Source organism: Crotalus tigris, unplaced genomic scaffold, assembly GCF_016545835.1.
Source record: "Crotalus tigris isolate CLP2741 ecotype Arizona unplaced genomic scaffold, ASM1654583v1 scf7180000021740.167524, whole genome shotgun sequence".
Taxonomy (NCBI): Eukaryota; Metazoa; Chordata; class Lepidosauria; order Squamata; family Viperidae; genus Crotalus; species Crotalus tigris.
Window position 1 is genome coordinate 22,347 of NW_024098659.1, and position 24,322 is coordinate 46,668.

General features: G+C 49.0%; 1 protein-coding gene across 1 annotated transcript; it reads right to left on the minus strand.

Moving 5' to 3' along the window:
• Nucleotides 1-9,472: 9,472 nt before the first annotated feature.
• On the minus strand, nt 9,473-21,828 carry PCDH8 (protocadherin 8). Its single transcript, XM_039318956.1, has 3 exons — nt 19,134-21,828; nt 17,935-18,142; nt 9,473-10,858 (listed from the first exon to the last, which is right to left on the minus strand). The coding sequence occupies exons 1-3, from the start codon at nt 21,702-21,704 to the stop codon at nt 10,485-10,487; spliced, it is 3,153 nt and encodes a 1,050-aa protein (XP_039174890.1). The 5' UTR covers nt 21,705-21,828; the 3' UTR covers nt 9,473-10,484.
• Nucleotides 21,829-24,322: the final 2,494 nt, after the last annotated feature.

Below are 24,322 nucleotides of genomic sequence, written 5' to 3' on the forward strand. Positions count from 1 at the left end.
CAACCTTTTTAATGCCGCGACCCCCAACCGGTCGTAAGTCGAGGACTAAACAACCGGTCGTAAGTCGAGGACTTTCCCTGCCCAGGAGCGCTGCGCATGCGTGGTGCTGCCCCCTGCACCGACCGAGGCATAGCTGGCAAGCAGCAGAGACGGAGCAGACCAACCACCGGCTGGGCCACCAGCTGGCCCAGTCCAAGGGAGGTAAGGCACCCGCCGGGCCCCCCACGCGCCAGCAACCCTCCCTGCGCCCGCCGGCCTCCCACCTCCCACCCCTGGCTCTCTTTTACTTACATTTTTAGTAGTCGCTCAGCAGGGAGGGGTGGAAACTTCCAGACAGCTTGCCTTCGCTGCAGACAACTTGCAGCACCGTTTGCAGAATGGGACTTTTGGTGGGCTCAGCAGGGCAGAGACAGCCTGGACAATTCCTATTGGCTTTTGAAAGCCAATAGAATTAGACTCTATTCAAGAGAGTCTATTCTATTGGCTTTCAAAAGCCAACGGAATAAAAGGGAGTAGCACAGCTAAGGAAAAGGGGGAAAAAATGGCGGACTGTGTTGTTTGGCAACCCCCGTGAAATGGTCGTTCGACCCCAAATGGGGTCCCGACCCACAGGTTGAGAACCGCTGTCCTATACCATTTCAGACAGATGTCTCTCCAGTCTCTTCTTTAAAAACTTCCAGTGTTGGAGCACCCATAACCTCTGGAGGCAAGTCGTTCCACTGGTGAATTGTTCCAACTGTCAGGAAGTTTCTCCTTAGTTCCAGGTTGCTTCTCTCCTTGATTACTTTCCATCCGTCGCTTCTTGTCCTGCCTTCAGGTATAAGTCCGGCAGATCCCGGACTGAGTAGATGGTCAACCTGGGTGAGCTCCAGTCTCCCTTTCCACTCTGTGATTCTATGAATCCATTCCATCCAGTCTTTTAAAGTTGACCTTGGCTGCAGAAGTTGCCGTATCGAATCCCTACTCATATTTCCAGAGAAAAGGCTCCATCACAGGAGATGAAGTTGGGAAGATTCAGTGCTTCTAATCCTCTTATGGCAAGGTGCTCCCCCCCTCCCATATTGTTATTTAAGTTTTCTCTGGGCCTGTCAGTTGTAAATTCACTTGTCATACTATCTCTCTGTTGTTTGGTAAAATTCATTCTGCATCTGTCATTTTTTCAATGACATCTTTTGAACAGCGTCTATCCGTTGAAGCAGAAATCATTACTGACATTGTGGGTAATATTTTGTGAGTCAATTCTTCACCCTTAGAACGTTTTGTATCACCTTCTGTATATCTTGCCTGCATCTGAAATCTGGAGTCTACAGAATCTACAAATCTATAGTCCGCTCTGGTGTCCACTTTTTGAAATAAGGAAATTAAATTCTTCTTGTGAAAAACAAAAGGTTTCATTTCTCATAAGAAGCTTTTTGTACTTTAGAATTAATCCCAAAATCTTATCGTAAATGTTTCAATAGTCCAATTTTATGGGAACCCTTAGTCCATTTATACCTTTTAGGATCAAAACATTATTTAGCATTTTGTGTTTATTTCACATTCTTTAAATTCATTAGAATAGAATAGAATAGAATAGAATAGAATGGAATGGAATGGAATGGAACAGAATATAGAATATAGAATAGATAGAATAGAATAGAATAGAATATAGAATAGATATGATAAGATAGGATAGGATAGAATAGAATAGAATAGAATAGAATATAGAATAGATAGGATAGGATAGGATAGGATAGAATAGAGTTGGAAGGGACCTTGGAGGTCTTCTAGTCCAGCCCTCTGCTCAAGCAGGAGAACCTAGACCATCTCAGACAGGTGATTGTCTGGTCTTTTCTTAAAAACCTCCAGTGATGGAGCACCCACGATTTCTGGAGGCCAGCTGTTCCACTGGTTAATTGTCCTCACTGTCAGGAAGTTTCTCCTTAATTCCAGGTTGCTTCTCTCTTTGGTCAGTTTCCAACCATTGTTTCTTGTTTTGCCTTCTGGTCTTTTGGAGAATAGTTTGACCCCTCCCCTCTTCGTTGTGACAGGCCCTCAAATATTGAAACCCTGCTATCATGTCTCCCCTGTTTCTTCTTTTTTTAAGACTAGTCAAACCCAAGTCCCGCAGCAGGCCATAGTGAAAGCATTGTACACTGGCGGTGGCATGAGCCTCACATGGGGCAGCAGCACAAGCCTTGTGTGGGGGCGGCAGCACGAGCCTCACGCCAGAACGATAATTGCTGGGGGCAGCAGCGCGATCCTCGTGCTGGTGGTAGCATCACTGTGAGCCTGGAGGTGGTGGTCCCACAATCCTCAAACAGGTGCCACCGTCGCTGAGAGCCTCACGCCCATGCTCGCAGCCCCATTTACATGGTGTGCATGCCTGTTTGTACGTGCGTGTGCACATATGGCCACATTCACATATGCGCATGTACATATAAGGCGCCTGTCCCTCCCTCTCCTACTGGGCTGTCAAACAAAAAGGTCGGAGACCCCTGTAATAGAGATCTCAGAATGCCTATAGACCCCCCTTGAACTATTTAGCCACGTTACTAGAGTGGTCTTCTGCAACTCAATGACATTCTACTACATTTGGCAACAGTGCCCCAAATTCCTAGGAATGGTAAATTGTAGTTCCAGCACGTCTAGAGAGGGCAACTGATCTGGAGGGCAAGCCAATACAAGAAAGAAGATTGAGAGCTAGCCATGATATCCCTAATTCAGGGGTCGGCAACCTTAAACACTCAAAGAGCCACTTGGACCCATCTCCCACAGAAAAGGAAACACTGGGAGCTGCAAAACGTGTGCACGTGCGCGCAAGGGGAAGAGCTTGATGAAGAGTTTAATTAAAAAGAAATAGAGGCTGCTGTGCATGAGTTCTCTCTCTCTCTCTCTCTCTCCCTCCCCCCCTCTCTCTCCCTCCCTCTCTTTGTCTCCCTCCCTCTCTCTCCCCCCCCTCTCGCCCTCTCTCTGATCTTCTGCTCACCTGGCATGCTGTTCTCCGACAAGCTGACGCACATTCTTATTGTGCTGGCTCTCTCATGCCCTTGGTCTGCCAGTCCTCTCCCCCCACTCAGTGTGTGTGTGTGTGTGTGTGTGTGTGTGTGTGTGTGTGTGTGTGAGAGATATGCTGCTTTCTGCTTCCTGCTGTTTCCTGCTGAGATGCAGCAAAGGCAGGAGCCCCACCCAATAAGCTTGTCAGCTTGTCTGAGAACAGCGTGAGGCCACTCTCTTTTTTATATACAGAGAGAGAGAGGGGGGGGAGGGAGAAGGGAAGCACACGTGCCTCTCTCTCTCTCTCTCTCTCTCTCTGCAAATGGCAGAGGAGACTGGGAGCCGCAGGGGAAGGCTCAAAGAGCCACATGCGGCTCCGGAGCCGCAGGTTGCCGACCCGCGCCCTACTTGCATTGTCAAACACCGGGTGTCAGCAAAGAGTTGACACTTTCTGTATGTCTCTGCTGCCATCTAACGGCCATCTCAAATTTTGCAGCTCAGGTATGTTTGTCTTAAGCTAGATAGGGTGGTTAAGAGTGCTTTTCCTCGGATGCTGAAAGAGACTTTCTGAGGGCCTCTAGTTAAGAAAACAATTTCCCATGGAGAGGAGAACAAGGCTTTCCCTGAGCTGATTTAGAGCAGCCCTGTCTCTCTGTGGTCAAGCAGCTGCAAGGTTCAAAGAGCTGTCACTCAACCCCACGGCCTCCACCCAGACCGTTCAGCAGGGAAGCAGATCAGAGGCAGGGAACATATTTCCTATGCAAGATCCGTCTGTTGGAGGTTTTTAAAAAAGCCTGGCTGCCAAGCAACTGGGGAGGAAGAAGAGAGGACGCGTGTTTGCAAAACAGGAAAAGATAAAAACTTACACCCGCACCCTGCAGGCTTTCTGTGTAAAACAGGGAAGATGCTGGAAGGAACAAAGTGCAGACTTTTTGCAAGCAAAGGATCGCCCGTTTTTTTTCTCCCCATGTGGTAATAATGCCTTTGATAACCGGCGCTTGAAAGCAAAGTGGCTTGCTGTGAAGCTGAGTTATCCTAGGGTGCTTCAGGACCGAGGTTCTCCATCTCTGAATTCTATCCAGTCCTGCATACATCCAAGGCTGATCTGGCCTGTTTTGTTTGTCTCCTCCGCCTCGCAAGCCTTGGGTGTGTAGAGCAGTCGAGTGGAGCCAGCTGGTGGGGAACTGAACAGAGTTAATTAGCAACTGATCAACTGGAGAAGTCGGTTTTCTTTCAAGAGGGCTAGAGAGAGGAAGTTGCAATGTTTCCTAGTTGCAATGTATGGCTGTGAAAGTTAGACCATAAGAAAGGCTGAGCGCCAAAGAATTGAGGCCTTTGAACTCTGCTGCTGGAGAAGACTCCTGCGAGTCCCTTGGACTGCAAGGTGATCAACCGGTCAGTCCTAGAAGAGATCAACCCCGACTGCTCTTTAGAAGGCCAGATCCTGAACTGCAGACTCAAGTACTTTGGCCACCTAATGAGAAGGAAGGACTCACTGGAGAAGGGCCTAATGCTGGGAAAGATTGAAGGCAATAGAAGAAGGGGACGACAGAGAATGAGATGGCTGGATGGAGTCACTGAAGCAGTAGGTGTGAACTTAAATGGACTCCAGAAGATGGTAGAAGACCTGGAGGAACATTGTCCATGGGGTCGCGATGGGTCGGACACGACTTCGCAATTAACAACAACAACAAGAGAGAGGAAAAAACGGTGGAAAAATGGTAGAATAGAATAGAGCTGGAAGGAACCTTGGAGGTCTTCTAGTCCAGCCCCCTGCTCAAGCAGGAGAACCTTCTCAGACAGGTGAATGTCCAGTCTCTTCTTAATAACCTCCAGTGATGGAGCACCCACGATTTCTGGGGGTAAGCTGTTCCGCTGGCTGATTGTCCTCACTGTTAGGAAGTTTATCCTCAATTCCAGGTTGCTTCTCACCTGGATTAGTTTCCATCCATTGTTTCTTGTCTTGCCTTCTGGTGCTTTGGAGAATGGGTTGACCCTCCCCTCGTCTTTGTGTCAGCCCCTCAGATACTGGAACACTGCTATCGTGTCTCCCTTACTTCTCCTTTTCTTCAGACACTAGCCAAGTTGTTGTCTTTTATCCAAGTAACCAGGCCCAGCCTTCTTGAGGTTCCACTTAAACATGATCCAGCCATGTGTGGCAGCAGCCAAAAAAGCTAACACAATCCTTGGTTGTATAAACAGAGGCACAGAATCAAAATCACACGAAATATGAGTATCGCTTTATAAACCCTTAGTAAGGCCACACTTGGAATGCTGCAACCAGTTTTGGCCACCACAGTATAAAAAAGAGGTTGAGACTTTGGAAAAAAAGTGCAGAAAAGAGCAACTAAGACGATTAAAGGCCTGGAGACAAAAAAAAAAAAAAACATATGAAGAACAGTGGCAGGAACTGGGTTTGGCTAGTCTAGAGAAAAGAAGAAATAAGGGTGACATGATAGCAGCGTTCCAGTATTTGAGAGGTTGCCACAAAGAGGAGGGGGTCAACTTATTTTCCAAAGCACCAGAAGGCAGGACAAGAAACAATGGATGGAAACTAACCAAGGAGAGAAGCAACCTGGAATTAAGGAGAAACTTCCTAACAGTGAGGACAATTAACCAGTGGATCAGCTTGCCTTCAGATATTGTGGGTGCTCCATCACTGGAGGTTTTTAAGAAGAGACTGGACAGCCACCTGTCTGAAATGGTATAGGGTCTCCTGCTTGAGCAGGGGGTTGGACTAGAAGACCTCCAAGGTCTCCCATGGCCCCTTTCAGCTTTATTTTTATTCCAGCTCCAGGAAAAGGTCTCCCAGATGCTACAACTAGGGAACAATTCCCCAATCTATCCTGTTATCCCCATTACACCTTGGAAAATGTTCTTTTTACTACGGCGATCTCAGTCCTGTTTCTACAGAAATTGATCTCAGCTCTGATCAAGGTGATTTAAAGAATCTCGCCGGTGATAAAAGAAGTCCACTTGGCCCCAAACAATTCCGTGATGTCAACAAAAAAATGGTTTAAGAGTTTTACTGAGCCATACATTTATAAGGAGATACCAGGAAAAAAATAAAACCCCTACTATATAATAGTAATGAAAGAAGCTGTCCACAAAATCAAAATTGTGGCCCAAAGATACATTTTCCCGGGCTATTTTATTCCTCGACTGTAATCTACAAATAGCATTAAACCTTGATTTTATTTTATTTTTATAGCTTCTCGGCCCATGTTGGTATTACTAGGAATTCTGGAAGGAAAAAATCAGTTCATTATCAAAGGAAAAGCTTCAGGCTGGTTTGTGATTCAATGTCGGTGGTGGGGGAGTGTGTGTGAAAAAAAATGACTTTGCTTTTGCAAAGCTGAAGATCCAGGATGAACAAGGTTGCTGGGATTTATTTCTGAAATGAGAATTTGTTCTGTGTTCATTACTGGAAAATAATGCAAATGCAGATGAAGTTTCCGGGTTTAAAAAAACACAACCAAAAAACAGTAAACATGGATGCTGTCCCTTGGAACTCTTTTTTGGGAAAACACGGGGCTTCCGAAATTATGCAAGGATAATTTTGTTTGCCCTACAAGTTGTGGGAGGGAGGGGGAGAGAAAAATGATTTTTTTTTTTTTCCTCAATGGAAGCAGACCAAAACAATCCTTCCGATGGCCAAATGCTTAGCTGGAATGAATGAGTTGTTTCTTTGCATCCGGAATTGCTCATTAAAATTTCCCATCGTCAGAGCGGATCATCCTTCTCTTCTTCGTGGCCATCTGCTCCTTTCCTGTTCCAGCTCCCCGGACGATATCGACTCAATATTTTCTGTTCCAGTGAGGTTTCCTTCTTTCTGATGAAGGTCAAGAAACATCTATCAAAACTCTCTCTTTTCGCAGAGGGAGGGTTTTTCAGCTTCGTTGCAGTGACAGCAGACGCTTAATAGACAGTTTCTCATCAAACATTGGCAGGATTTCAGCTCAGGGATGGGCAGCCTTAGCCAAGCGCAGGGTAGGCAACCTTGGCTCTTTTATGACTCCTGGACTTCAACTCCCAGAATTCCTCAGCCAGCATGGCTCAGCTTGGAAACCTCTCCCTTTCCCCTCAGTGTGGCTGGCTCAGGAATTCTGGGAGTTGAAGTCCATGTGTCATAAAAGAGCCAAGGTTGCCTACCCCTGGCAAAGTGGCTTAATTTTTGTCCCACCTCCTCAACCTGTCGCTAGATAGATTCTTGGCTGTTCCACCAAGACCAGAATGTTGGGGAGGTTAGTAATGAATTCCTCACAGCTTCAACAAAGCAGAAGTAGGTCAGTAGTCTCTGCTCTTGTCACCCTTAAACATCTGTACGAGTTTAGAGCTGCCAACTTATGTTAGGATTTAAGAAAGAAATTGATGGTTGACAGATGGAACAATTCAGCCTATATGGGAATATTTGTAAATCAGGATTGAAATGAGGGGTCCTTGTTGCTTCTTGAGCTTGGTTGTTTCCTTGCAGATGTTTCATTATCCAAATTAGGTAACATCATCATGCTGGCACTGATGACGTTGCCTAGTTTGGTCATGAAACGTCTGCAAGGAAATAACCAAGCTCAGAGAGCACCAAGAACCCTCACAATTCTCCTTCTCCACTCTGCAAACCCCACTTCCTTCTAGCACTGATGATGTTGCCTAGTTCGGTCACGAAACGTCTGCACGGAAACAACCAAGCTCAGAGAGCACCAAGGACCCCTCAATTCAGCCTTCCGTATCACCCTGATCTTCTTGGCTTAGTCAGAGATGATGGTTTGGTTTTTCAGGTCTTACTTTTTTCAGCAACCATTTCTGAGAAACTCTGATTGGATTGACCACCATCACCCCCATAAATCCAAATTCTATGCAACGATGTATTGCTATACATTTTTTTATTTCTTGCGCAGAATAATGTCAGGTGAGAAAGAGCAGAATTGCTCATGAAGTTGAATTGTTTTGTTGCTCATACTTATGCGCAAGAATCTAGTCAACGAACGGCCATCACTGTTTCAAGACTTAGACTGCTTGTGGGAACGTAGAGATTCTAGACTGATTCTTCTCTTGACACTTCCTCCAGTCTTGACCACTTCTTCTTTTACAAGTAGTTTACAATTAATTGCAAGACCACAGGGGCCAGCTATGAAGCCTATTAGAAGCAGTCCTCAACGTACGACTGCAATTGAGCCCAAAATTTCTGTTCCTCTAAGCAAGACAGTTGTTAAGTGAATTTAGCCCCCTTTTACGGCCTTTCTTGGCATAGCTGTTACACCAGGGGTCTTCAAACTTGGCCCTTTTATGACTTGTGGACTTCAACTCCCAGAATTTCTCTATCTATTATATCTATCTATCTATCTATCTATCTATCTATCTATCTATCTATCTATCCATCCATCCATCCATCCATCCATCCATCCATCCAGCTATCTATCATCTCCACTTGGAACAACTGAGGTCAAGTTGCAGTTAAGTGATTCTTTCCTGGCTAACTTCATGGAGTGAACAGGAACTGAGCTTGACTTAGAGGTTTCACCATTCTTCATTCTGAGCTTAGTGCTAACTCTAAACTCTTACAAATGTTCAAAGTGATATAAGTAGCAACTACTAACCTGCTTTCTTGCAGCTGCAACTACCTTCCCCAACCCTCCGATCTTGGTAGAACAGCCAAGAATCTGTACAATGACACTCTGAGGAGATGGGACAAAAATTAAGTTGCCTAATTAATTTACTCATGTAATAAGCTAGGGAGTAGTAATGGTTAAACTAGGGAGTAACTTCGAAGATGGAGCAACCACTAGTTGAACGTAGTGAGCCAAGATGATGTGGTGGTCAACGTTGAGTAGCAACATCAAAGGTGGAAGGACCACTTATCAAACATAGTGAGCCAAGATGATATAATGGTTAAAGCAAGGAATATAGAACATAAAATAAAGTTGGAAGGGACCTTAGAGGTCTTCTAGTCCAACCCCCTGCTCAAGCAGGAGACTCTATATCATTTCAGACCAATGGTTGTCCAGTCTCTTTTTGAAAGCCTTTAGTGATGGAGCACTCACAACTTCTGGAGGCAAGCTGTTCCACTGATTAATTGTTCTCACTGTCAGGAAGTTTCTCCTTAGTTCCAGGTTGCTTCTCTCCTTGGTTAGCTTCCATCCATTGTTTCTCATGTTCCCTTTTGGTGCTTTGGAGAATAGCTTGGACCCCCCTCATCTTTGCAGGAGCCCCTCAAATATACCGCTATCATGTCTCCCTGATCCTTCCTAATTTGAGTGATTTCCTGAGTAACATCAGAGCAGAATGCACAATCAGGGGGATATTTGGTTATTACTAAACATGAGCTATCTTTTTGGAGTCACCTGGGAGATGTCACTCATGGTGTGGCTTCTACTGAGTGTAGGGGGGGAAGTCATCTCAGCTTTGAGGCTCTTATTTCTACGATGGTGTTCACGACTCTCGGTGTCCCTATGCCAAAATAATTTTACCTGCTAAGGCCAGTGAATCACGGTATCTGACACATAACCTTTATTAGTGTTTTGCACAAAGTGACACAGAATAATTAATCCACATTTAGTTTGAAACTCACCATGGACTTCAGCAACACAATTCACACTTGGCAAAGCTGTCTTTCTAACAACAAGCAACAGCTTAGCTAACATTAACATTGTTTTATGGATGCCTACAAGATTCACGGCTGGCGCTCTCTCTCACTCTTTTTTCTGAATGTATCTTTTAAATATTTTCCTTGGAAAGAAGATTTGATCCTCAAGGTTTTATTATATAAAAATAGAATGATCTGTCTCTATATACAAACAGTACATTACATGATATACAGGTTCGAGCGAAAAAGGGGATGAATGCAGACGGTGAGTGAAACGAAGGAGGGAATCTGGGGAAATCATTAAATACTGCACATTTCATAAAAATTACATTTAACAAGAGTTTCTCGTTTGCAAATATCAAACAGCACCGATGCAATGGGAAATTCTTCCCAACAACTTCATTTATACGTCATTGTCTTATCTGTACAGAAGACACACATGCATGTTTTATGCATGTAATTCTGGGTGTACGCATGTACAAATATACTCGGGACACACCTTTTTTTCTCTCTCCATAGCTGATATGCGTGTACGGTATGTTTGTACATATTCGCATTATTGTATTTTAAGGCACGTTTTACTTAAAACTTATATACATCATCAGACCCCGTTCACAATGTCTTGGGGACGTCAAACTTTCTGAGTCCATTCGTAGATGGGAGTGGAGAGAATCAAAGCAACGTTTCGTTTATCAAAAGAGATATAAAAAAGTTTTTTTTCTCCCCCCCCCTCCCGGAATCTTGGGAGAGACGAAGTGGTGGGAGAGACACTTTGCACATGCTCAGAGTCGCGGTCCTGCTGCAAAGGAGGAAGAGAACGAACCCTCCCCAACCGGTGCAGCTTTTTAGAAATAAAGACGTTGAGGTCTCTTTCCTCAACGAGGGCCAGTGGCTTAACGCTCACACCCCTCCAGGGCTGGGAGGTGTTTTAAACCTTTTTGCTGGTCTCGGAAGGAGAACCTAAATAATGATGAGAGGGAGATTCGTATAAAGGCACCGAGATCTCCTGAAGGTCAGGCAATCTCCCCGGATGAGGAGGGGACCTCAGACCTAGTGTCCGGTCGTAATCCCGGTGCAAAACCTTCTCGTAGACGCTCTGCAGACCGACCGTCTTCGGCAGCTGGGCGGGGTAGAAGTGGTCCCGATGGAGGGTGTCCCGGGGCAAGGAGGTGGTCCTGCAGAAGGTGGAGAGCTGGGTTTTGGGGTGGGGGGAGGTGTGGGGGTTGGTCTGAGCGCAAGAAGGACTCCAGCATCGGTCCGAGTGGCCCAGCAGTTTGCATTCGGCGGTGCAAGCCCACAGCCCTAGAAGTAGGCAAGGGACAAAAGCAGGTGTGTGAGAGACCAAAAGGCACAACGTACAGTAAGACCACACAGCACAACCGACAGGAAGTCCAAGTTGGGTTCTGTCGTGCTCTCTGAGCTGGGTGGTTTTCTTGCAGACGTTTCATGACCCAACTGAGTAACATCATCAGGGCTAGAAGGGAAGGGGTTTGTGGAGAAGAGGAGGAGGAGGAGGACAACGACTGTGGGGTCCCGGGTGCTCTCTGAGGTTGGTTGTTTTCTTGCAGACGCTTCATGACCCAACTAAGCAACATCATCAGGGCTAGAAGGTAGATGGAGGAGGAGGAGGAGGAGGAGGAGGAGGAGGAGGAGGAGAAAAAGACTGTGGGGTCCTTGGTGCTCTCTGAGCTTGCTTGTTTTCTTGCAGACGTTTCATTACCCAACTAAGTAACATTATCAGTGCTAGACGGGAAGAGGAGGAGGAGGAGGAGGAGAAGGAGGAGGACGAGGGGACTGTGAGGTCCTTGGTACTCTCTAAGCTTGCTTGTTTTCTTGCAGATGTTTCATTACCCAACTAAGTAACATCATCAGTGCTAGAAGGGAGATGGAGGAGGAGGAAGAGGAGAAGGACAACAATGACTATGGGATCCTTGGTGCTCTCTGAGCTTGGTTGTTTTCTTGCAGATGTTTCATTACACAAGCTAGGGAGCATCATCAGTACTAGAAGGGAGGGGGGTTTGTGGGGAGGAGGAAGAGGAGGAGGAGGAGGAGGAGGAGGAGGAAGAGATGAGTGTGGGGTCCTTGGTGCTCTCTGAGCTTGGCTATTTTCTTGCAGACGTTTCATTACCCAACTAAGTAACATCATCAGGGCTACAAAGGAGTTGAGGAGGAGGAGGAGGAGGAGGAGGAGGACGACGACTGTGGGGTCCTTGGTGCTCTCTGAGCTTGCTTGTTTTCATGCAGACATTTCATCACCCAACTAGGCAACATCATCAGGAGATAAGCATCATCACTAGCCCTGACGATGTTACCTAGTTGGGTAATGAAACGTCTGACAGAAAACCACCCAGCTCAGAGAGCGTCAAGGATCCCTCATTTTAACCCTGAGCTGCAAATATCTTCCTTCATTCATTCTGAGCAGGAGGAACACTCCCACTCGCACCTAATAGCAAATTTGTCCCAAACTAGCGCACACACACACACACACACACACACGCACACACACACCCTTCTGCAAAGCAAAATCAACTATATTCTGGCATTTGGGATTAAGAAGCTGCCATTTTGATTCCTTCATTCCTGCTGGATCTCTGGCAACTGAGCTCCTCCCGCAGGCTTCATTTGGGTGGATCTGAAACCCCTGCAAGGATTTGGGTTGCTAGAAAGCCTGTGACAACAGCACACGCTCAAGCAGGATCCAATCAAAGGGCAGCGACTTAATTTTATTCTGCTCTAAGTCCAGCATGTATGCAGTCAACCAGACAAACATAGGCAGGTTTGAGTAAGTAATGAGTAAGTAGGTAACCATCTTCTGCCTCGGTGGATCCTGCAAGCCCACTATGAAATTCATTGACTGGTCTCAGAATTGCAAAGAATCGTAGCTTTTGTCACGTCAGGACAGAGGGTCCTAGACTTACAACCGTTCATTTAGTGACTGTTCAAAGTCACAAGGGCACTGGGAAAAGTGACTTAGGATCATTTTTTCACACTTATGACTGTTGCAGCATCCACCTGATCATGGGATCAAAATTTGAACATTGGCAACTGGCTCATATTTATGATGGTTGCAGCAGTTCTGGGATCACGTGATCCCAGAACTGCTGCAACCATCATAAAGCCAAGTCGACGGGGGAAACCGGATTCACTTAATAACCGTGTGACTAACTTAACAACTGGAGTGATTCACTTAACAGTTGTGACAAGAATAGAATAGAATAGAATAGAATAGAATAGAATAGAATGCAGAGTAGAGTAGAGTAGAATAGAATAGAATAGAAAGATTGTAGAATAGAATAGAATAGAATAGAATAGAATAGAATAGAATGTAGAGTAGAGTAGAGTAGAGTAGAATAGAATATAGGAATAGAACAGAGCAGAGTAGAGTAGAGTAGAGTAGGAGAACAGAACAGAACAGAATAGAATAGAATAGAATAGAATAGAAAGAGTATAGAATAGAATAATAGAATAGAATAGAATGTAGAGTAGAGTAGAATAGAATAGAGGAGAGATGAATAGAATAGAATAGAATAGAGGAGAGATGAATAGAATAGAATAGAATAGAATAGAGTAGAATAGAATATAGGAATAGAATAGAGTAGAATAGAGTAGAGTAGGAGAACAGAATAGAATATAACAGAACAGAATAGAGTAGAGAATGGAATGGAACGGAACGGAACGGAATGGAACGGAACAGAACAGAATAGAATAGAAAGAATGGAACAGAACAGAATGAATGTAATGTAATGGAATGGAATGGAACAGAACAGAATAAAACAGAACGGAATAGAATGAGTGAAACAGAACAGAATGAACGGAATGGAATGGAATGACAGAGTTGGAAAAAGTTTGTAAAATGGGGCAAAACTCACTTAGCAACTGTCTCGCTTAGCAACAGAAATTTTGGGCTCAATTGTGGTCGTAAGTCGAGGACTATGTGTCCTGAAGCCCTCAACATGTCGCAACCCTCCACGTTGAGGAAAGGTAAGGATAGGCATAACTTTTCCCACCCATGAAAATTCCTGTAGCTTTATCAATACCATCATTTGTTGGCCCTCTAGACAAGATGGCTGAATTCCCTGGAAACAATATTGATTCCAATAGTGTTTTGTTCATTCAATGGTTCTGTTCATCTAATCTGGGAGAAGGGAGAGAAGGAAGCATGTAGCCTGGAGTTGTGTGGGTTCAAATATCCTAAACTGACTTCTGAAAGTCAATCATCTATGTTTTCCTAAATCGATTGTCCTCAAAATATCAATCTACAATTCTTATCACTTCTATTGACTGGGGAAGCCAATCCAAAGCCCTTACAAAATGTAAATATGGTTAAAATAACTTGGTTTTCGCAGTGTTGTATATCTCTATGCTTCTCTCTTCTACGTTCCCCAAGGGGGAAAAAATCAGCATTGATATGAGTCACAATGGACAAATAAAAGACTATTGAAAAGAATCGGGGAATAAAACAGAACTGTTGTGAAAATTGAGTAAATTAGCTAAGGATATAGTGTAAAAGTAGTCTTACATCCACAATTTCCATCACTAAGCAAGGTAGCTGTTAAGTGAATTGGGCTCAATTTTACAAGCTTTTTTTTGTCATGTCTTTAAGTGAATCATGGCGTCATTAAGCAGATCCGTCTTTCGCCATTGACTCTGCTGGTCAGAAGCCTCCTGGGAAAATTGTAAATGATCATCAAAAGACCCCAGGACACTGAAACTACACGACAGTTGCCCAAGTGCCCAAATTTTTGATCATGTAACCACAGGGATGGTCGTAACTGCCATGCTGACTATTGCAGTGTTGATGCTGAGATGCTCCTAAGTGCGAGGACTACTTATAAATCCCTTTTTTTCCCAGCAACGTAACTTTGGATACGTGCAAAACAAATGGTCATAAGTGTGTGTGTGTGTGTGGGAAGCTACCTGTACTGTTATTAAAACACAGAATAAAATGAAAAAATGGGGGGAAAAGCCTTAGCAAAGAACACATCTGGAATGCTGCATCCAGTTTTGATCCCCACATTACAAATAAAAAAAACGATGTTGAGACTTTGGAAAAAGTGCAAAGAAGAGCAACTAAGATGATTAAAGGCCTGGAGACAAAAACATATGCAGGATTTGGGGTTAGGCTAGTCTAGAGAAAAGGACTAGGAGTGACATGATAGTAATGTTTCAGTATAGGAGGGTCTGCCCCAAAGAAGAGGGGGGTCAACCTATTCTCCTAAAGCAGCAGAAAGCAAGACAAGAAACAATGGATGGAAACTAACCAAGGAGAAAAGCCACCTGGAATTAAGGAGAAACTTCCTAAGCGTGAGGACAATTAACCAGTGGAACAGCTTGCCACTAGAAGTCAAGGGTGCTCCTTCACTGGAGGTTTTTAAGAAGAGAGTGGACAGCCATTTGTCTGGAATGGTGTAGGGTCTGCTCCAAGGTCCCTTCCAGTTCTATTCTGATTCTGATCCTGAATAATATCTATCTTCCTATTTTCATTATAAGATCCATGGAAAGTAGAAAGCAACGATACATGGCTCAAGTGATACTGTGACCTTCATGTCCCTGATCCTTGGCTATCATTTCAACTTGTCCATCGTAACAGCTTACAGGGAAAAAGCAGACGTGGACAATCTGTGTTCCTTTAGCTGTTGGTGGGTTTCAGCTTTTGTGAAACATGGCCAGCATTACCAGCAATCAACGACTACACCAACCGAAACCCAACAATTGCAGAAAAACCAGCTTCTTCCAACCTACACTTTCTCCCTACGGCAGTTTCTAGATGTGGTCCAATTCTCGGCAAATAGTTAATTCTCTGGGAACAGAAGACGACGCATCTGGGACTGCCAAGGTGAAGAGACACTGCCCTAATCTAACACAGGGGTTCCTTCTCACCATGCATGTTTTCAGTTGCAATTTCCCCCTTCTAGTTATGGAGACAAAGCTGGACTCTGTTCTAAGAATGCCTGCCATTTTCAACGGTCTAAAAAGGCCTCCCGTTTTCAACTGTGACCAAACAATGGAGAAATCTGCAGCTGCAAAGAAATTTGATGGTGAAAAAAAAGCAAGGTTCTACCTTTAGGCAAGAAAAACCAAATGCACAGGTATAGTATAGGGGATACCTTGCTTAGTAGTAGCAACTGTGAGAGGGATCTCAGAGTCCTAGTGGACAATCCTTTAAATAGGAGCCAGCCGTGTGCTGCAGCTGCCAAAAAAGCCAACACAGTGCTGTGGTGCATTAACAGAGGGAGAGAATCAAGATCACGTGAAGCGTTAATACCACTTTACAAGGCCTTGGTAAAGCCACACTTGGAATACTGCATCCAGTTTTGGTCACCACGATGTAAAAAAGATGCTGAGACTCTAGAAAGAGTGCAGAGAAGAGCAACAAAGATGATTGGGGGACTGGAGGCTAAAACATATAAGGAACGGTTGCAAGAATTGGATATGTCTAGTTTAATGAAGAGAAGGACGAGGGGAGATATGATAGCAGCCTTCCAGTATCTCAGGGGCTGCCCCAAAGAAGAGGGAGTCAAGCTATTCTCCAAAGCACCTGAAGCAGGACAAGAAGCAACGGATGGAAACTAATCAAGGAGAGAAGCAACCTGGAACTAAGGAGAAACTTCCTGACAGCTAGAACAATTAACCAGTGGAACAACCTGCCTCCAGAAGCTCTGAATGCTCCAACACTGGAAGTTTTTAAGAAGAGACTGGACAGCCATTTATCTGAAATGGTATAGGGTTTCCTGCCTGAGTACGGGGTTGGACTAGATGACCTCCAAGGTCCCTTCCAACTTTATTATTAGAATATTATTATTATCTATCTGCTAATCTGACTTGGAAACGAAACCAACTACAAAGGAAGGCAAATATACGTGTCCCAGGATAATGTTGAAAGATCCAATCGGGGTAGGTCACCGGGACCAAAGGTTTAATCTTCTGAGCTTTTGTGATGGAGCCCATCCTCAGGAACCGACCCAGACTGGATCTTGCAAAACCATGTATTTTACGAGAGCCAATCAAACAGAGCTCACATCTCTACTCAGCCATTAACCTTTCTTAGTGACTTTGACGAGTATCTCTCAGCCTCAAAGCAGTGTAGTGGAAACGGAGGATGGTTCTCTTATGAGCAGGATAATGCAACATTTAATTAAAATGAATCTATTCCAGTGGGGCGGGTGCATCCTCTATCTTGCAACCAATTGTGGTCACCATGCTACAAAAAAGATGTCGAGACCTTGGAAAAAATCCAGAGAAGAGCAACTAAGATGATCAAAGGCCTGGAGACTAAAAAATACGAAGAACGGCCGCAGGACTTGGGTTTGCCTACTCTAAAGCAAAGAAGAAATAGGGGAGACATGATAGCAGTGTTCCAGTATTTGAGGGGCTGCCCCAAAAGAAGAGGGGGGTCAAATTATTCTCCAAAGCACCAGAGGGCAGGACGAGAAACAATGGTTGGAAACTGACCAAAGAGAGAAGCAACCTGGAATTAAGGAGAAACTTCCTAACAGTGAGAAAAATTAAGCAGTGGAACAGCTTGCCACCAGAAATCATGGGCACTCCATCACTGGAGGTTTTTAAGAAGAGACTAGACAGTCACTTGTCTGAAATGGTATGGGTTCTCCTGCTTGAGCAGGGGGCTGGACTAGAAGACCTCCAAGGTCCTGTTCTATTCTATTCTATTCTATTCTATTCTATTCTATTCTATTCTATTCTATTCTATTCTATTCTGCATTCTACTATATTCATTTTCTATTCTATTTATTCTATTCTATTTCTATTCTAATTTATTCTATTCTATTCTATTCTATTTTATTCTAATTATTCTATTCTATTCTATTTTATTCTGCATTCTACTCTATTCATTTTCTATTCTATTCTATTTCTATTCTAATTTCTCTATTCTATTCTATTCTATTCTAATTATTGTATTGTATTGTATTGTATTGTATTCTATTGTATTGTATTCTATTGTATTGTATTCTATTCTATTCTTCATTCCAATACTCTACTCTACCCTACCCTACTCTACTCTATTTCTGTTCAGCTCTATTCTACTCTACTCTACTCTCTACTCTACTCTACTCTACTCTACTCTATTTAAAGAATATGAAATAAACAGCAGCTTCCAGCTTCCAGCTCTATTCTATTCTAAACATCTTCTGCCCCATTGGTGCTGAAATCCCCAAGAGCTCTCTTGAGTGCCTACGAAGAAGAGCAGGGCTGCTGCCCTGCGTGTTCCTAGCTTTCCCAAAAGGAATGAGGAATATTTAGGTTACCAGAGGGGCTTTGCAACCAACACCCTGTTCGTTTTACTCTGTTTCAGAAGCCACCGTTTCACCTCCCTGTGAACATTGCAGATCGGTCAGCCGAGAGGTGAAAGGAATCTTTACCGTTCTGCATGTGGGTGATCAGGTCTTTCTTCAGGGCATCTCCGCTGATGTCAGAGTCGCTGTCATTGAAGTCACTGTCCCCTTTGCCGCTGTCTTTCCCGCTGAATTTGTCTCCTTCCCGGCCCGACAGAGTGTTGAAGGAGTGGCCCTTCCACATGGCGACCGGGGCTGCGGGTTCTTTGCCGTAACTAGGGGTGGAAGTGTAAGACTGGGAAGGAGCGCCGACGCCAGGAGGGAGAACGAGGGTGGGAGAAGAGCGACGCAGACAGACAAAGAAAGAAAAGGCACAATGATGGTCAGAAGAAAGAACATAAATAAACCAGGCTAATCAATAGACTCCAGGGGACTCTTCTATCTCTATATACCCCTCCCCCCCGTATTTATAGTTCATCAGATCCTTGACACTTAGAATAATAAAGAAACGAGCCACGAAATTAAACACCGCTATTTTTTCAGATCTGTTCGCCAAAGGCCAAATCTACAACAGTGACCCCCCCCAACCTTTGGAGCACCAGGGACCGGTTCTGGAGAGAGAGGTTTTCCCACGGACCGGAAGGGGCGTGGTTTCGCATCAGCCTGCATCCCGTGGATGGGGCTTGGCTTGTTTGCATGGGCCAATTGCTGCCATGCCATGGACGGGTGTCAGTCCACGGACCAGGGGTTGGGGACCCCCGACCTATACCACTGTACCCCCTGAAGCCAGATAATCCAGCTGGATCTCTAATACTTGAAATTCTAACATGCTTTATTTGCATTCAGGAAACTCTCAACGTGAGTAACTCAATAGAATAGAATAGAATAGAATAGAATAGGATAGAATGTAGAGTAGAGTAGAGTAGAATAGCATAGAATAGAATGTAGAATGGAATAGAGTAGAGTAGAGTAGAGTAGAATAGAATAGAATAGAAGAAAATAGAATAGAATAGAATAGAATAGAACAAGGAGAGTAGAGTAGAGTAGAGTAGAGTAGAGTAGAGTAGAATAGAATAGAATAGAATAGAATAGAATAAAATAGAATAGAATAGAATAGAAGAGAAGAAAAGAGGAATATAGGAATAGAATAAAGTAGAGTAGGAGAAATGAATAAAAGTTATTAATTATGGCCTGCATTTCACTAATTTCAGTGAGATACGCTAAGCTGAAACCAGAAAGGTAAGTTTTCCTCTCTCCACAAGGTAAAGGAAGGTGCAGGAAGTTACCTCCGCGTTCGCTCCTCGAAGTCGGTTCTGGCTGTCGTACAGACTGGTGGTTTCCCGGCTGTGCTCAGAAACCGGAATATCTTCGCTGTCTGGAGACGGCTCGGGACTAGCGAAGGAAGATTTGCTGGGGAAGGAATGCACGTCAAAGTGGGGGCTGGAGGGGTTGAGGGCACCGTCACTGGCGCTTCCATCCTGATGGCCCTGCTCCAGTTGAGAAGTGTCAAGAGGTTCCTCCAAGACCACCTTCTTCTCCTTTTTACGCCGGTTGCAAGTGGTAGCAATGGTGATGATGGCCACCAGGAGCAACGTACAACTTCCAGCCAGGACAATGATGACGATTAAGGGGACATCCCACTGCAAAGGTTGGTCTTCCCAAGAGCTGGGCTTGGCCACCGACTCCTGGCCACTAGAGGGAGGTAGCGATGCAGTCACCAGGAAGTTGACCACGACAGTGGTGGAGAGAGGTGGCAGCCCGTTGTCTGCCACAGTCAGAAGCAAAGGATAGACTTGGCCCAGCTGTTCTTCAGATAAGCTCCTCCTGAGCGTAACCTCCCCCGTTTTCTGGTTGATGGCAAAAAGATCTAGAGATCTTTCCTGCTGCTGGGGATCTTCCGAGAAAGCAAAGCTCAGCTCTGCGTTGACCCCCTCATCTGCGTCCCTGGCTTTGACGTGGACCACGAGGGAGTCCCTGGAAGCTCTGCTGGACACCCCAATTTCAAGGGACCCATTGGTGAGCGCAGGAGAAGTGATGACCGGAGCGTTGTCGTTTTGGTCCATCACCCGTACCTTGACCAAGGCCGTACTGGAGAGCGGAGGAGATCCCCCGTCCGTGGCTTGGATGGACAACTCCACCTCTTTCAGGATCTCATAGTTGAACGTTCGGAGGGCGTAGATCGCTCCGGTGGCTGGATCTACCGACACGTAGGTGGAGATAGAGGCCCCCATGATTTGGCCGTCCAGCAGCCGGTAGCTCACCTTGCTGTTGGATCCAAAGTCGGGGTCAGACGCCCCCACGGTGGTCAGGTAGGCCCCCGGGGGGTTGTTCTCCGGCAGGGCCACCTCGTAGCGGGCCTTGGCGAAGCGCGGGGCGTTGTCGTTCTCGTCGGCCACCCGCACCGTGAGCGAGCGCACCGTCTTGGCCGGGGGCGAGCCCAAGTCCTCGGCCACCAGCGTGAGGTTGTACTCGGCCACCCGCTCGCGGTCCAGCGGGCCGGTGGTCAGCACCAGGTAGCTGGCGGCGTCGTAGGCGCGCTGCAGGGCGAAGGGCTGGTGGGGCGCGGCCAGCAGGGCGCAGCGCACCTGGCCGTTGGCCCCCGCGTCGCTGTCCGAGGTGCTGACCAGCGCCACCAGGCTCTGCGCGGCCGCCGCCTCGCTCACCAACGCCACCGCCGGCCCGGCCCGCGCCGCCTGCTCCGCGCCGCCGTTGCCACCGCCGCCACCTCCGGGCGCCAGGGCGCTGATGGCCACCTCGGGCGCGTTGTCGTTGACGTCCAGCAGGCGGACCAGCACCTTGCAGCTGGCGGAGAGCGGGCTGGCGCCGCGGTCGCTGACCTGCACGTCCAGCTCGTAGGCGCGCTGCCGCTCGTGGTCGACGGGGGCGCGCAGGGCCAGCCGGCCGGAGAGCGGGTCGAGGCTGAAGAGGCGGCGCGCCTCGGCGCCCACCTGGCTGCCCCAGGCGTAGAGCAGCTGCCCGTTGGCGCCCTCGTCGGCGTCGGCCGCGGCCAGCTCCAGCAGCGGCGCGCCCGGCGGCGCGTCCTCGGGCAGCTCCAGGGTCAGGAGCGCGCCCCGGGGGAAGGCGGGCGCGTTGTCGTTGGCGTCCAGCACGCGCACGCTGAGCGTGGCCGTGCCCGAGCGCGGCGGGCTCCCGCCGTCGGCCGCCACCAGCTCCAGCCGGTAGCCCGCCTGCGCCTCCCGGTCCAGCCCGCGCAGCAGCACCAGCTCGGCGCAGCGCAGCCCGTCGGCCCGGCTCCGCGCCTCCAGGCCGAAGGGGCTGCCCGGCGAGAGGGCGAAGCTCTGCAGCCCGTTGGAGCCGGCGTCCGGGTCGTGCGCCAGGGGCAGCGGCAGGCGGGTGCCCGGCGCCGCGCTCTCCGACACCTCCAGGGCCACCAGCGGCTGCGGGAAGCGGGGCGCGTGGTCGTTGAGGTCCCGCACCTCCAGCTCCACGTGCAGCAGGCGGGAGGGCGCCGGGGCCCCCGCCGGACCGCCCAGGCTCAGCACGTCGAAGGCCAGCAGGCAGGGCGCCTCCGCCGGCCCCCCGCCGTCGCCGCACAGCTGCTCCCGGTCCAGCCGCTCCGAGCCCAGGCTGAGCTGCCCGTCCCGCTCGCGCACCCGCACCAGGGACCCGTTGCCCGGCGCCTTCACCAGCCGGAAAGTTCTCTCGCCTCCGGACGCCCCTTTCAGGGGCCACTCGTCGGCCAAGGTCCCGATCACCGTGCCGGGGGGGTCTTCCTCGTACGTGTGGTAGCGAATGGTCTTGCCCAAAGCCGAGGCCAGAAGGAGCAGCAGCAGCAGCAGCCAAGCCAGGCGGAGGAAGGCCACGGAACGGCTGGGCGCAACCGGGCAGCCGCCCATGCTTCGCGCTCTGCCGAGCAGAGAAGAGAGAGAAAAGAGAAAAGAGGAAAAAAGAGAGAAGGAAAACAGACAGGCAGGCAAGCGGAGAGGGCCAGCCAGCCAGCCAGCCAAAAGACCCTTCCCGGGGGGGGGGGGCTGCTGCCGCTGCCTGGTTGTCAATCCTGCCCAGACCCGGTCCGGCGTGCGCCCCCGCCGGGCATCGAACCCGTTTCCAAGCGCGCTTCCCTCGCGGGCACCTGCTTCCTTCGCTTCTCAGCCAGACCCACCCCGCCTCGGCTCTTTCATAGGCGCCGGTATGCAAATGAACGTCGGCCCGGCAGCCAATCGTAGCTTGGGTTTTCCTACGGGGACCCCCCCCCCTGCCCGTCTTCCAAAATTCTTAGACGAGGAGTAGCGCCATCAATGGGGTAGAAGACCCTCCCCCCCACCTGCGGGAGGGAGGAAGACCCAACCAGGGGACCACTGGCTTCGGGGGGGGGGTCTTTCGGTTTTCGGGTTCCTGCCCCCTGGGGGTGTCCCTTCTTGGCTCGAGGGGGGGGCTACTCCGGGGCGACCCTCCGGAGTTATAGCCCAGCCCGCTACCTTGGTTGAAGCGGGTGGGGTTGGGGGGGGGTCTCCGGAGCGCGCTCCGGGGTGCCAGGCTCGCCCGCGGGAGATGGGGGGGGGATCTCGACCCAGGACCTCGGCCAACGCAGCTCCAAGCAAGGCAGGAAAATAAAATGGGTGGGTGGCGGGCGTCCGCGAGTTAGCCAAACGCTCCGTGTCTGTGTAAAGCGGGAAAATGGAGGTGGGGGGGGACCCCCAATCTGAAGCCGGACCGCGGGCAGGGTCGGGGGAAGAACGAGGGCGAAGGCGAACGGGGGGGGGGCGCGCGGAGCCCGCTCGTCGAAGACCCCCCCACCCTCCCCAAAATGCCCTGGGATGGAGGGGCGGAGGAGAACTGGACGGTTCCCTTCAAGCCCCCCACCCAGCCCCCCACCCACCCAGCCCGCCGCCCCTCTTTCTCGTCCCTTTGCGCCTCCAGCTACTATAGGGAGGAGGGTCTGGCGGCTGACCCTGTCTTCCCAACTTGGGAGGGGGGGGGCTCAGGGAAGGAAGGGGCTGTCTCCTTCTCCCCCCTCCCCGCCCTCCTCTGGCGACCCGACCGGCAGGGCTCGCTCCGGGACCCCCAAATCCAGCAAGACCCTAGCCCCCGATCGCACCTGGAAAGGTAGAGAGGCAGCGGTGGCGGCGACCGTGCGCAAGGACGCGGGGAAGCAGCAGCCGAGAGCTCTCCGCTTCCAACGCTGAGTAGCGGAGCTGCGGAGTGGGGGAGGGGGGGGAGACCGGGGAGGGGCGGGAAAGAGCCGCCTCCCTCTCCCGCCTTGCGCTAAGCCCACCCTGGTTGGACCCGGAGAGACGCCGGGGCTCGCCCACCCACCCGCCACCCCTGCGCGCATTCACACGACGCTCTGGACCCGCGTTTCAAGGGGTCCCTTTTCTTCCCCGCGCCCGCGACGCAGCGCTGCCTCTGTGCTCCTCGGTACTAAGCGGCGAAATGACGGGGGGGGGGGGGAAAAGGAACACCCCCTCCCCAAAAAAACCCTAACCGAATCAAGGTCGGAGCGCTGGGGCGAATGTCGGAAAGTCCGGGAAGCGGCGGGGCTGGGGAGGCAGAAGCGCCGGTCTCTCTCCGCAGAATCCCGACTTAACCCCAGAGGTGCCTCTGGAATCCCGATCGTCATAATTCAGAATTAAATTTCAATTAAAATTGGCCGGGGAGGGAAGGTCGGGGAGAAGAGGGCCTCCCCGTCCACTGTCCCCTCTCCTCTTCCTCTCCTCTCCCCTCCCCGTCCTCTTCTTTCCTCCCTTTCTCTCCCTCTCCTCTCCTCTCCCCTCTCCTGTTTCTCTAGTCTCCTCTTCCTCTCCACTCCTTTCTTTTCCTCTCCTCTCTCCCCTGCTCTCCCTCTCCTCTCCACTCCATTCCTCTCCCTCCCCATCCTCTGCCCTCTCCTCTTTTCTCCCTCTCCTCTCCTCCTCCTCCTCCTCCTCCTTTCTTTTCTCTCCTTTCCCTCTCCCTCTCCCCTGCCCTCCCCTCCCTCTCCACTCCACTCCTCTCCCTCCCCATCCTCTGCCTTCTCCTCTTTCCTCCCTGTCCTCTCCTACTCCTTTCTTTTCTCTCCTTTTCTTCTCCTCTTTCCTCCCTCTCCTTCTCCTCCTTTCTTTTCCCTCCTTTCCCTCTCCCTCTCCCCTGCCCTCCCCTCCCTCCCCTCTCCTCTCCACTCCTCCTCTCCCTCCCCCTCCTCTGCCCTCTCCTCTTTCCTCCTCTCCTTTCTTTTCCTCACCTCGCCTCTCTTCTCCCTCTCCCCTGCCCTCCCCTCTCCTCTCCATTCCACTCCTCTCCCTCCCCCTCCTCTGCCCTCTCTCCTCCCTCTCCTCTCCACCCTCCTCCTCCTCTCCTCTCCCCTCCCCTCCCCTCCCCATCTCTCCTCTCCACTTCTCTCGCTCCTCCTCTCCTTTCCTCTCCTTTCTTCTCCCTCTCCCCCTCCCCTCTCCCTCTCCTCTTCTCTCCCTCCCTTCTCCTTCTCCTCTCCCCTTCTCCTCTCCCCTCCCCTCTCCCTCCCTCCCTCCCTTCTCAT